This window comes from Jaculus jaculus, chromosome 8 (assembly GCF_020740685.1).
Source record: "Jaculus jaculus isolate mJacJac1 chromosome 8, mJacJac1.mat.Y.cur, whole genome shotgun sequence".
NCBI lineage: Eukaryota > Metazoa > Chordata > Mammalia > Rodentia > Dipodidae > Jaculus > Jaculus jaculus.
The window spans coordinates 65,492,017-65,505,340 of record NC_059109.1 but is presented as its reverse complement, the minus strand read 5'-3'; the positions used below and the strand labels follow the sequence as shown (position 1 = coordinate 65,505,340).

Genomic DNA, 13,324 nt, shown 5'->3' with positions numbered 1-13,324 from the left:
CATCCTTAACAAAATAAAAGCAGTATGAACACTAGTTCCAGGAAGAGGCCATCTGCCAGAAGGGGTGAAGCACTGTCTTCCTCTCTGACCCTTCTGCCTTGCTGATAAATACCATATGTCCCACGTTAGCAGTAGCTGCTCTGAGATGTGAAAGTAATCCCAGTTTAAAACAGGGATCCTTTGGTAAATGTCACCTATGGCCTCTGACAACACATCAGGCATGTTTGTGTTAACTTAAATAAGCCAATTCTGGGTGATACACTCAGAGAAAGAAAATTCTTCCTTCAGTCTGATGCAGCCCCCAAGCCCATAGCTAAGGCCTTACGGGTAGAACATTGGCCAATTTCAGCTCTCACAGAGGCCTTTTTGGCTGAACAATCGTCCTCTACCACTGACAACTATCCCCAGATTATTATTTGTCTTGGTTCCACGTGACATGTAATGTGTAAAATAGTTTGCCAATGGTTTTCATGTTGACGGCTAATGTTAAGTATCCCTACATTGCTTCTAGTAAATCTTTCAATCACCCATGAAATGTGAGTGAGTCGTGATAGAGGCATTTTGTCATAGAAACTTTACCTGGAAATATGATAGGGCAAGGGTGAACCAGTACAAAACCAAAGTTAATGAGAAAATAATTGAGCTGAGTGAAAGCTCAAAATCCTTTGTGATTAACCATATTTACTGTATAGATGGAATTAAAAGTCATAGGCCAAAAGGACAACTATGTTTATAAGAAAATCAAGGAAAAACTAGAAACAATTAACTAGATAATTTAGTTTAAAGATACTAGAGTAGTCACAAAGACAACTACAATTCTCTTGGGAGAAAAAAACTTTTAGTGGACCAGGGAAAAATTTTTATGGAGCTAAAAAAATAAGATTCAAGACTTTTTTAGACAATGGATGGACAAGACAAGGAAGCAACTAGCTAATGAAAAAGTCAATTTAAAAAGTCAGTTAAAAAGTACTTATAAGCAAAAACAGATGCAGTGACAATGAAAATGGAAATCTTGAGCTAATTTAGGATTGCCTGTTAAGAGAATGGAAACTGGCCAGCTCAGGGACAAAGAAATCAAAGATGAATACAGATAAAGGGCACTGGAGGACAGACCTGGTTACAACCTACTGTCACATAGCCTTTTTCAAATACAAATGGAAGAAAATCTCACAGTGATTTGGACAATAGACATTATTGTCACACATAAACAATAAACACATAAACAATAAAGTTTGGCTTTTAAGCTAAGCTTGACCTAGAAAGTAAATTTTATAATTAAAGACTAATTCATACTCACTCTTCTACCTTCCAGTATGAAGTCGGCAATCAAAATTGATTTAGCTACAAAGGCAGGATGACTGCTCATTGCCATCAGGACTTGCTCCTGTGTACACAGGACAAAAAGTATGTCTCCCCCTAGTCAATGAAGTCAGACTTTGGGGTCCATTCAGTCCATTCAGAATTCTCTGGCATATTAAAACATTGCACTATTCATGATGGGCAACACAACAGTTTATGTCCATTTGGTTCAAGCCTGCCTGAGTTATGCTTCCAATCTGTCCAGTTTTTCTAGAAGAAAGCTAAGAAATGTGCCGGAATTGGTAGATAATGTGGATGGAGTACTTTTCATTCAAACTCAATGGGAAAAGCCTAAAACAGATGCTGTGGGGACAACCACAATCTCCATTCTATTTTGCCTTTCTTTTTTTTTAAATTTTTTTTGTTTATTTATTTATTTGAGAGCAACAGACAGAGATAGAAAGAGGCAGAGCGAGAGAGAGAGAGAGAGAGAGAGAGAGAATGGGCGCGCCAGGGCTTCCAGCCACCACAAACGAACTGCAGACACGTGCGCCCCTTTGTGCATCTGGCTAACGTGGGTCCTGGAGAATTGAGTCTAGAACCGGGGTTCTTAGGCTTCATAGGCAAGTGCTTAACTGCTAAGCCATCTCTCCAGCCCCTATTGCATTTCTTAAGAAGCTATTTTCATACTGACTTTTCTAACCAAGATCTAGGTTGAGGTGCAGAGAAATTCTCACCCTGACCAAAATAAGTACATGTTGAGCTTAAACAGAGCCTCTCCAGTGTGACCCTCAGTTCTGTGTCTGTTGAGTAAAATGAATGCTCTGCACTACATCCATATCATCACCATGACTCTCATATTCAGATCATCGTTGTGCCCTTTTATAGGCTAGGCCTTCTACACCAAGGACAATGGAGAGCTGGGGCAAGAATCCAGGTTCTGAGGTTAGACCTTTGTACCATATTGACCACTGCCACAGCTGTCTAGATGCATGACACTGCCAGATGTAACAGCAAATAAAACTACTTACTGTTGAAAGAATAGGGCAGAGCAGTTCTAGTCCTTGCCTGTCATCTAATTTTTTTATGTGAGTCAATACAGTAGAAATCTACAGTATCTTTTTTTAAAGTCCCTTAACAGAGGCTCTGGCAGGAATAATTTTACTCCTTTTTTAATCTCAGCACTTTCATCTGTGATCTTAAATCAGGCCAACTGATGAGATAATTAAACTCATCATTTTATATTTTAATTTCTTAACCTAACAGCATATGGATTCTAATTATCATTCATTCCAAAGTTACTAAATTATAAGCAAGATAAATCATATGAAACCAAAGAATAATTATTCATACTGGAGATCATCTTAAAGTGGCATACTGAAGACAACTCCTACCATAAATCATAAGCTGCATTTTGTGCTATTGTTTTAAAAGTAATCTTATCACGTGAGACAACAATGAGATTCATTTTGAAAAAGTGATATATATCTCTTAGACACTGTTTATAGCTGTCTCCTCAATGATTTATTTTTAAGTAGCCCAAATTGGCCTCAGATCTCTAGTTATTAAAGGGTTACTGATTTTGTCATTTCCCTTAGCATGTACCTGACTAATAATAATATTAAAACCTCAGACAGCAAAATCAAACATCAGGATAAGGACACCATTATTTTCAGCAAACACACCAGTCATTTTAGAATGATTAAACTTGTGGCAGCCTTTGCTATTCTTCTACCTACCCACAGCCTTCTGGCCTAGATAAGAACTGCTATGTGGACTAATGATGAGATAACCCTATTTAGCTCTCCATGTGCATAGCTCATCTACAGCAACTGATGAATGTCTCTTACAGAGACATAATAAGCAGATAGAAATTCAAATGTTAAATAAAATGCCAATCTTACAAGTAGGTCTTTAACTACATTATGCACAAAAAAGTGTCTGCAGAATAATTACCATCTATGTATTGTGCATTAATAATACTGAAAATCTACACCTCACTGGCTAGCTAGATCTCAGGCACACAAAAACCTTTCCTTGGGTAAGGAAAAGAATGATAACCATGGTTTTTCTCACAGCAAGGTCCCTGCAAAGATGATTTTTAAAAAGATTTGCATGACATTCAACTGATTCCAAAGTGAGCAGAGCCAGTCATACCTGGAGTATCTGTGAAGTAATGAATTAGTTCCCACTGTGAGGCTCCCTTATGATTCCAATTTCAGCTGGAAAGTCTTTGAAGAGATGATTGAACCATATCGGCTCCATGAAAGCCACAGAGACTTAACCACAACTGAAAAATTAAAAAGAGAAAGTCCATGGAAAATTACAGACTCAGAGCTGGAAGCAGTCAAGGAAAAGGTAAGGACTTCCTTGATTTTTACTTTTCTATCTTATCTAACTGGCTGAGAACCAGAACTATGGTGGATTTAAAGATCAAGAAGTAATGAGTGTATCACCAAATTGCTTTGTTCCCTCTCAGAAGCTTTTCAATCCTATCACTGGAAATGAGGGCTTAGAACCCTGAGTTTACTTTTTCAAGTTATTGGTATATTTTGTGGTCTCCTTTCAAACCTTATTTTAATCTGAATCTAAAATAGTTTAAGACATTTGCAATGTAAATACTGGTAAATTGACCCATTATTTAACACAATAACAAAAACTGTAACATGGTGAAGATAGCTGTAAGACACTAACAAAGGTAATTTATCATGTGTTCTTTGAAACAACAAACTTAAAGGTCGCATTCAGCACATGTTGTAAAACATATGTGAAATGGTGACCTTTTCTACATAGCCCACAAGCCTGTAATCTAGGTATTCTTAAGGCTAAAGCTAGAAGATTACAAATTTCAGGCCTGAGGCAGGAGTTCACATCAAACCAGAAGTTGCTCTCTCTGGCCTGAACTGAATGCAGTGGTAGACAGTGAAGATAATGAAAAGAACAGGGACTCAGATTTAGGAAGAAGAATTCACTTCTTAAGTAGACATTAAAGGAAATAGACCACAAAAACTTCTTAGATAGCTGACTGTCAAGTTCCAACATAGACAAATGTAACTATATTTTAAATCACACATCTGAGCCTACTTTCTGAACCAGTGAAAACAAAAATAAATATTACTCTAATTACTGCAAAATAACTTTCCAAGTGAGCTTACTGGTTCCCTTATTAGTTGAAACCAGTCCTGTGTGTTGACAAAATAGTCAGAGAACTTGAAGAAAAATAAAGTAGAGGAGCTGGAGAGATGGCTCAGGGGTTAAAGACACTGGTTTTCAATGCCTGACTGCCTGGGTTTGATTCCCCAGTACTCACAAACACAAAATGTGGCCCACTTGTCTAAGTTTGGTTCCAATCACAGGAGTCCCTGGCACATCCATTCATTTTCATTTATTCATTCTCTCTCTCTTGTCTCCTTGCAAATAAATAAAAATATTAGAAAAGAAAAATGCAGTAGAATGTAATCCATCTTCTTAGGATATCAAATGGATACCAAGATTCCGTTTTCTTCATCTGAAAAGCCTGGCTGCAAATGCTCTATCCTCACCTCTGTACTTGCTGCCCATGTTGCTTTGCAACATTTAATAAACTGTGACAGCACAATGACCATCTGGTCTTCTTTTTTTAAATATTTTATTTTTCTTTATTTATTTGACAGAGAAAGAGGGAGAGAGAGAAAGAGAGAGAGAGAATGGGCATGCCAGGGCCTCCAGCCACTGTAAACAAACTCTAGATGCCTGTGCCCCCTTGTGCATCTGGCTAATGTGGGTCCTAGGGAATTGAACCTGGGTCTTTTGGCTTTGCAAGCAAGTGCCTTAACCACTGAGCCATCCCTCCAGCCCCTGCCTGGTCTTCATAACCTTTCTAAAACTTCTCATGAAATGTTAAAACATTGTTTTAATTTTTTTAATTATATCTCAATTTTAATAACAATTTTTTGTTGTTCTTTTGAGGTAGGGTCTCCCTCTACCCTAGGCTGACTTGGAATTCACTATGTAGTCCCAGGCTGGCCTCGAACTCATAGCGATCCCCCTATCTCTACATCCTGGGTGCTGGGATTAAAGGTGTGTGTCACAATGCCTGGCCCCCAATTTTTTTTTAATTTTTATTTATTTATTTATTTATTTATTTATTTATTTGAGAGCATCAGACACAGAGAGAAAGACAGATAGAGGGAGGGAGAGAGAATGGGCGCGCCAGGGCTTCCAGCCTCTGCAAACGAACTCCAGACGCGTGCGCCCCCTTGTGCATCTGGCTAACGTGGGACCTGGGGAACCAAGCCTCGAACCGGGGTCCTTAGGCTTCACAGGCAGGCGCTTAACCGCTAAGCCATGTCTCCAGCCCCCAATTTTTTTACATGAGATTTTTTGCCTGTCCATGATTTGAGTTAAGAAGATAAATTTATAATTCTTGAAGAATTGCACTCAACGCAATCTAAATGTTGTCCACAGAGTTATCGCCAAGTTCGACTGAATGAGCTCCTGCAGGAGCACTCAAGAGCCGCCAACCTCATCGTCCTGTGAGTGTCATTGTGGGCAGTTAAAACTGCTACAGAGAGGGTTAGGTTGGTGGGCTAATCAACTTGGAGACTTATGACTCTTCAGGTGGGGAGGTTTTTGTGTGTGTTTGCTTATTTAGGACTACATGGGATTTTAGACAGTGAAGGAACATAACTGTCACCCTGAGACTCTGACAACTGATTCCCATGAACTGGACAGGGCCTTACTGGGACTTTCTTCAGCCTTGTAACTCACAGAGCCAGGTCCACCTTAGACCCAATTTACCTCTAGGAGGCTGGGACAAAAATTCCTCCAGTAGCCCCTGTGGCCACTGAGGCTCACAGCATCTTCCCTGGGTTGGAGCTAAAGAGCTGCCTGTGTCCCTGGCAGCCTCACAGGCTCCCTGTACTGTGGGAACAGGAGGCCATGCTGAAAGGTTTTTCTATTTTCTCTCTTTATCCTTTGGCCCTACTGAAAATATTAATGTTTGTCTAATTAGGATTGGTGCTAAAATGGAAAAATATCCAGTTATTTTATTTTTACCTCATGACCTGACCTGTATATGAAGATAACTGTCTTGAAGCATGGTCAGGACTAGAAGATTATCCATCTAAGATACATTAGCTCCTGAATTGGGTAGTACAGCTCTGACAGCTTCCCAGGTTTCCCCTAATATAAGAGCCTTAAATATTAGGGAGTAAAGAAGTAATTTCAGCTAGAGGGAAGGGTATCCATTAATTAAACTCTCTATTTAAAGAAAGGTCAAAATTTATAATTTTATTTTGTGTTTATGAGGCTGAAGCATTGGTTTGTAAATGCTTGCATTATTTGGAAAATGTATAATTTTAATATCTGTGTCCAAAATGACTACAGTGCTCTTGAGGGAGGACACCCCACATGTCTCAGGGTACTGGTAACTACTAGTGCTGATAGCCTGCTCTGACTTTGCTTTTGGTTTTCACTTTCTCTTCCATGTCATCAGGAGCCTCCCAGTGGCAAGAAAAGGATCCATATCGGATTTGTTGTATATGGCTTGGTTGGAAATACTGACAAAAAATCTCCCTCCTGTCTTACTGGTCAGAGGAAATCACAAAAATGTCCTGACATTTTACTCTTAAGACACAAAAGATGAGAATATGTTGTAACTTGATGTACAAATAATTAAGAAATATGTCTAGTTATTTGTGTTGTAAAATCTCATCCATAAATATACAAACCTCTGGAGGCTATCCCAGAGTCTACATGAATTTTGAGTTCTTCAAAAATTAGTTTTACTTAATGAAAAGCTTTGTTTTTGTTTTTATTTTTCTGTCAGCTTAAGGGAACATCAAAAATAGTGCTACTCCTACAAAAAATGTTTTTGCCATTGTTGTTAATAAGAAATTATACTCAGGAAAACACCAGCTTGGTTGTGAGCTCCTCCAGATGAACTCGGTGTCATATGTCTGTGGGGTTCGCTACTGGCCCCTGGCGGAGGCCTCAATTCCACGGCAGGTTCTCCAGAAATGCGTATGACAGGCTGGCACGGGGACAGTGGGTGTTTATAGGGAAAGGACCAACTGGGTCAGTGGCATCTTTCTGCCTGGCCTCCAGAGAGGCTTATGCCTTCAAAGATTTAAAAATCAATAACTGAAGACTTTAAAAACGACTTGAATCTACAAATCTTGAAAGCAGTTACATAACTAAGGATTATTTAACGTAGCAGATAATATACTTAGGCTGTGCTATGAGCAACCACTGATAACGTACAGCTTGAGTTTGCTGATGACAGAAAGGACAGTAACTAGGGGAGAAGGCAACATGCATTCCAATTAAATGAAATTTAGTCTATTCTTGATATATAATTATTAACTGTCTTCCCTGCTAAACATTTTACAATTTCTGTCATGGTACTATTTTGCATATTTTTCTTCTAATTAAGTGGTTAGCACAGATAAAATGAATATGAGAAAAGATGAAAGGAAATACCACAAATTTTCAAACCACTATTAAGTATATCCTGAATCATACATTTAGTTACTTTTTATAGTGATTATATGAACATACAAACTAAATAAATTGTGAAGAAACTTGCAAACTTTGAATGACACAGATATTGATATTTTCATTTTTGTTAGAATATCTATGATACTTAATCACACTGACAATCCAACCCAAAAATATTTTTCTGATGAATAATTTGATTTTTTTCTCACATATTTTGACTGTTCTGAGAAAATATGGGAAAAATCATCCTGAAATAAAAACAATGAAATTTCCTTGTGTTGTCTAGGCCATGTTGTTATTTTTTACTCTTCCTTCACTAAAATCACCAATTCACTGGGCAAAGGTTGATAAGACATGAGCGTGAACTACTACAACTAGTGGTCCTTAGTGGACTGTTTCAGCTGGGATTCGAGGTAGAGAAACTGATGTTCAGCCTCTGGCTAGAGGCTGACTAAAATAGAGACAAGGAGAAAAACCCTAAGCAGCTGGAAATGCTTGTCTTTTCTTAAACTTTTATTTATTTGAGAGAGAGAGAATGAATGAATGAATGAATGAATGGGTGTCAGGGCCACTTGCCTCTGCAAACGAACTACAAATACACTCACACTTTTGTACAGCAGGCACTGCATAGGTGCTAGAGAGTCAAACCTGGACCACCGGGCTTTGCAAGCAAGTGCCTTTAACCACTGAAGCCCTCTCCTCAGCATCTGGAAATCCTTACTCAAATCAAGGGCCTTGTTACTCAGTTTAGCCTCCCTTCATCCCTATATATCTGAAACCCAAGTGACTAGTGACCCCACAATGAGAGCCAGCTTCCTCCTATTAGAGACAATCTCTGGGAAAGGGGATCCCTGCAGCAGGAAACTTAGCCTCTCATTTCTTTGCTGGGCTGTTGCAGATTGGGTTCCCTTGGAAATAGACTACACGGAAAAGTTTATCTGTATGTGTGCCCTGGGGATGACCTTATAGGACGAAGGAACAGGTTGTAAGCAGAGGAAGTATTAACACTAACAAAACATAGCTCTCACCTTATAAAGAATAAGATCGTTTTGGAGCCAAATATGAGTGAGCATGGCCTGGGAACACAGATTCAGGTTTCCCCCATGTCCATGTTCCAACATAGTAACACTTTTATGAGGCTTTTATTGTGACAGTCATAAATCAAAATACTCTGTAAGTCTGCTGGTGGAAGCATCAGGTAAGTGGGTTACAGTAAAGCAGGGATACCTCTATCACAGCCCTCAGATGTTATACAATGACATTCTTAGCTTTTGGGTTGGTGGAAATTAGTCACCTGTTTATGCATTGTTAAAATTATTTACCTAATAGTTAAAAAGGCATTCAGCCATACATAGAGGTGTGTGATATATAGTTATTTAAAGGATTAAATTGGGCTGGAGAGATGGCTTAGTGGTTAAGCGCTTGCCTGTGAAGCCTAAGGACTCCGGTTCGAGGCTCGGTTCCCCAGGTCCCACGTTAGCCAGATGCACAAGGGGGCGCACGCGTCTGGAGTTCATTTGCAGTGGCTGGAAGCCCATTCTCTCTCTCCCTCTATCTGTCTTTCTCTCTGTGTCTGTCACTCTCAAATAAATAAATTTTAAAAAAAGGATTAAATTACCCAAAATAATTTGGTTCTGGACCTGCAACATTCCAACTCCTGATAAACTTTTTTTTGTTGTTAATTTTTAAAATATATTTTATTTCTTCATTTTAGGGAGAAAAAGATAGGGGGAGGTGAAAAGGAGCACCAGGGCCTCCCGCCACTGCAAATGAACTCCAGATGCATGTGCCCCTTTGTGTATCTGGCTTACATGGGTCCTAGAAAATCGAACCTGGGTCCTTTGCCTTTGTAGGCAAGTGCCTTAGCCACTAAGCCATCGCTCCAGCCCCAATAATCATTTTAATCATCAACTAGCTTTCTTGAATGTTTAATATAGACATAGCTTCTTTTTAGGACCTTCCGTTGATTATTTTCCCTGTTGGCCAAGCATTATTTTGTGTTTCCCATGGTAGGAAGGCTTATTTCCAGAATCTGATTTTAAAAAATGAGGCTAATGCAAGTCTCTATTAGAAAGCAATAGCTGGTAAAGTGATTAAGAAAGAAAACACTGCATTAAATCAAATCTTATAGCTATTGTAACCAGAGTTTTTTTTTTTAATCCTCTGTGTTTGACATAACATTCACAAGTGACATATAAAAAGAGTATTACCTAACATTAAAATAATCAAGAATACAGAAAGGCCTAAAGAAGTCAAGGCATACATGAAGGAAATAGGCATTTTTATATCAGTCAAAGTTTATTTTTTGAAACTAGATTGATTTTATGCTTTCTTCTATATTTACAATTATTTGTACTCTATGAAATATTTTATGTGATGTTTTTGAAATATTTAAAAGAATTTAATCTTTTCTTTTTTTCCTTCATTTCTTCTTTTTGGTCACACTGGTTCCATAGTTATCATAATCTAGGTGGAGTAGCTAGTTCTGACTTTTGGGAGACTGGTCTGTAATATCCAAATTATTATAACTGTTTTTGAATACTAATTTGATGTGCTCTATTATATTATGCTAGATTTTCATTTGGGGAAATAAATGGAAAGTCACATTACAGGAAAAATCAGATAGCAATGCAGTATCACTCTGAACTTTCTTAAAGCAAAATTATATTTTCCCAGGTTGGAGAGAGAGCTTAGCAGTTAAGGCCCTTGCCTGTGAATCCTAAGGACTCAGGTCCAACTCCTCAGAACCCACATAAGATGCACATGGTGGCAGATGTGTCTAGGGTTCTTTTATTTTTTTTTTTTTTGTTCATTTTTATTTTTTTATTTGAGAGTGACAGACAAAGTGAGGAAGAGGCTGGTAGAGAAAGAGAGAGAGAATAGGTGCACCAGGGCCTCCAGCCACTGCAAACAAATTCCAGACACATGCGCCCCCTTGTGCATCTAGCTAACATGGGTCCTGGGGGATCAAGCCTTGAACCAGATTCCTTAGGCTTCATAGGCAAGCACTTAACTACTAAGCCATCTCTCCAGCCCACGTCTAGGGTTCTTTTGTAATAGCTGCAGGTCTTGGTATGCCCATTCTCTTTCCCTCTCTCTCTGTCTCTCTCTCTCTTAAACAAATAAATAGAGTCAGGTGTGGTGGCACATATCTTTGATCCCAGCACTTGGGAGGCAGAGGTAGGAAGATCACCTTAAGTTTGTGGCCAGCCTGAGACTAATAGTGAATTCCTGGTCAGCCTGAGCTAGAGTGAGACCCTACCTTGAAAATACAAAACAAAACAAAAAACAGATAAATAACTAAATAAAATATTTTTTTAAATTATATTTTCCTATGTACCAGATATTTTTAGTGAGAGGACTAGAACTAGGAACTGGCATATCAGAATTTGCTTTTGTGGATATAGTTTTTATTTTTTATTTTCATCAGAAAGGTAAATGGAACTCTATTAGCAGTCACTTTATAATGTTTATTTTTATTAGCAAAATATGAATATATCTCAAATAATTTCTTAAAATAAATAAATCTTTAATAACTTATCCTTCTCAGTGTCTGTGTTTTTCAATTCTTTGCTAATCATAGGCAAGAACTTGAGACTTGAGAGACACTGGCCTGGGGAGTTCCAAGTCAAGAACCCAGCCTCTGCCCCACATCATTATGGGGATTCGTTCAATCGCACAGCAATACAGAGCCTATGAAATCGCTTTCATGGCAGGACACCTAGTGTGCTTGTGTGGTACAATGAGCAGACACTGTTACCAGAATTAAGGTCAGAACTTGTGCCCTGGCATCCCTAATAAACCAGAGATGGCTGTTCATTTCCAATAAGCTAATTTAATAGTACAAAGCGGAGAAGGGAGTTATTCAATGTGGCCACATCAGCAACAACAAAAGGTCTGATGACCTGCACCCCCACCTGCCAGGCTGTCTCTAGGCTCCTACTGGAGTTTGTGTCTAAATATAAGACAAGACTTATGAGTAGCTAAACAATTCTAGTCAAAGTGTGGTCCCACCCACCCCATTATCTCTTCTGCAAGGTCATATGACTAGATGCAAATCTTTCAAGGGGTGAGAATTCCTCTGGCTGTAGCCATGGCTTTAGCCCTTTTCGTTTCTCAGCATGAAATACCTAGGAGAAATTCCAATTTCTTCAGCTCCATTTTTTCAATAGTTTTATAGCCAAAGGGAAGGACATAATGTCTCTTTGGAATACCTTTATGGATAGATCGTTCAATAGATAAGGGGCTTGCCCCTCAAGCTGGGGCACTCAAATTTGATCCCAAGATCCATGTAAAATGCCAGAAGCCAGGGCAGGTTTCTGTAATTCCAACATGCTGACCCTGGCAACAGGATGGGAGAATTTCCTGGAAGCTCATAATAAGTGCGGCAAAGAATAACAGGGCTAGCATCCAGAAAAAGAAACCCTGCCTCAAATGGGGTAAACTGGTAAGGACCAACCCCCAAAGTTGTCCTCTGACCTCAACACATGCTTCATGGCACACATGCTCCTGCACACCCATGAATATGTGCACACACAAATAAATAAATAATTTTATTTCTTTTAAATAAAAAAGAACGCCATCTTGCTAAATTACAACATGGGTGGCACAGTAAAGAAGCTTGCTCACAAGTACTTACGGTGATGCCAGAGGGAAGAAGGAAAAGGTTAGGACAGGCGAATTGCCCTTCCAGACTATTGGAGATTTGCTTCAGCCACCTGGGAGTCTTGAGAACCTCTGAAGCGGAACCTCAGCCTTGGCCTGGCAGTCCTGCCCAGGGGCATTACACTTCTCACACAACTCACTGTAGTGAAAAGAGGGAGAGAGAGGACAGGGTAGAGATCAAGGACACTCCAGGATCCAGAGGTTAGCCTGCGACTAGCTGTCACTGCCCACTGCTCCCTGGGTTGCAAGGCAAACCCTGCTCTGAGCGCCTGTTCCAGGTTTCAGCATCAAATGTTAGAAAAAGAAAAGAGAGTAGACTTGGCAGCTACTTCCCTTACAGACTAGGGAATACTTAACCCTAGCACTGCCACCTTGCCTCGGGCTTGGGCCAATTCAGGAACGTAATAATCAGACAGGTGGATTGTGCCATTCCAGGAAAGTGACACTGTGGATGGGTGGTCTGGGTCATTCTAGGAAGGTGATAATTAAAAGGGGTGGTTGGGTCACTCTTGGGAAAAAGAGTTACAGTGAAATGGCAGCCAGAGTCCAAAAGTAGAAACATTCTGGTTCTAACACTTATGAAACCCAACTTTTGGGTTCTTTTCTACTTTAACAAAGAATTGAGAAAATAGACTCTAAAAGGGATAAATTATGAATTATTGAATTTATTAAGAGAGAACCTATGAATTATGAGGTTTACTTAGGGAAAATTAGGATACAGGGAGGAGACTACCTGAAAGACTCAGGCCAGAAGGGAATTCTCCTTGCCCAGCTGATGGAGGAAAGCACATGAGAGGCAAAATGTGGGACCTCAGGCCTACAGATTCAGAAGAAACATTCACACACACAAGGGAAGCAGGACATGGGAACACAAGCCTGG

The 13,324-nt window shown here is 39.4% G+C and overlaps 1 protein-coding gene across 3 annotated transcripts in view; it reads left to right on the top strand.

The window, feature by feature from the left end:
* The window catches only part of Slc12a1 (solute carrier family 12 member 1), a 97,125-nt gene extending 89,074 nt beyond the window's left edge, over nt 1–8,051 (top strand). For all 3 annotated transcript variants that reach the window (XM_004669741.2, XM_004669740.2, XM_004669742.3), the window contains exons 25-27: nt 3,522–3,657; nt 5,746–5,813; nt 6,776–8,051. In XM_004669741.2, the coding sequence (XP_004669798.1) occupies nt 3,522–3,657; nt 5,746–5,813; nt 6,776–6,911 (340 nt within the window). In that variant the 3' untranslated portion in view covers nt 6,912–8,051. The remainder of the gene's footprint in view (nt 1–3,521; nt 3,658–5,745; nt 5,814–6,775) is intronic.
* Nucleotides 8,052–13,324: the final 5,273 nt, after the last annotated feature.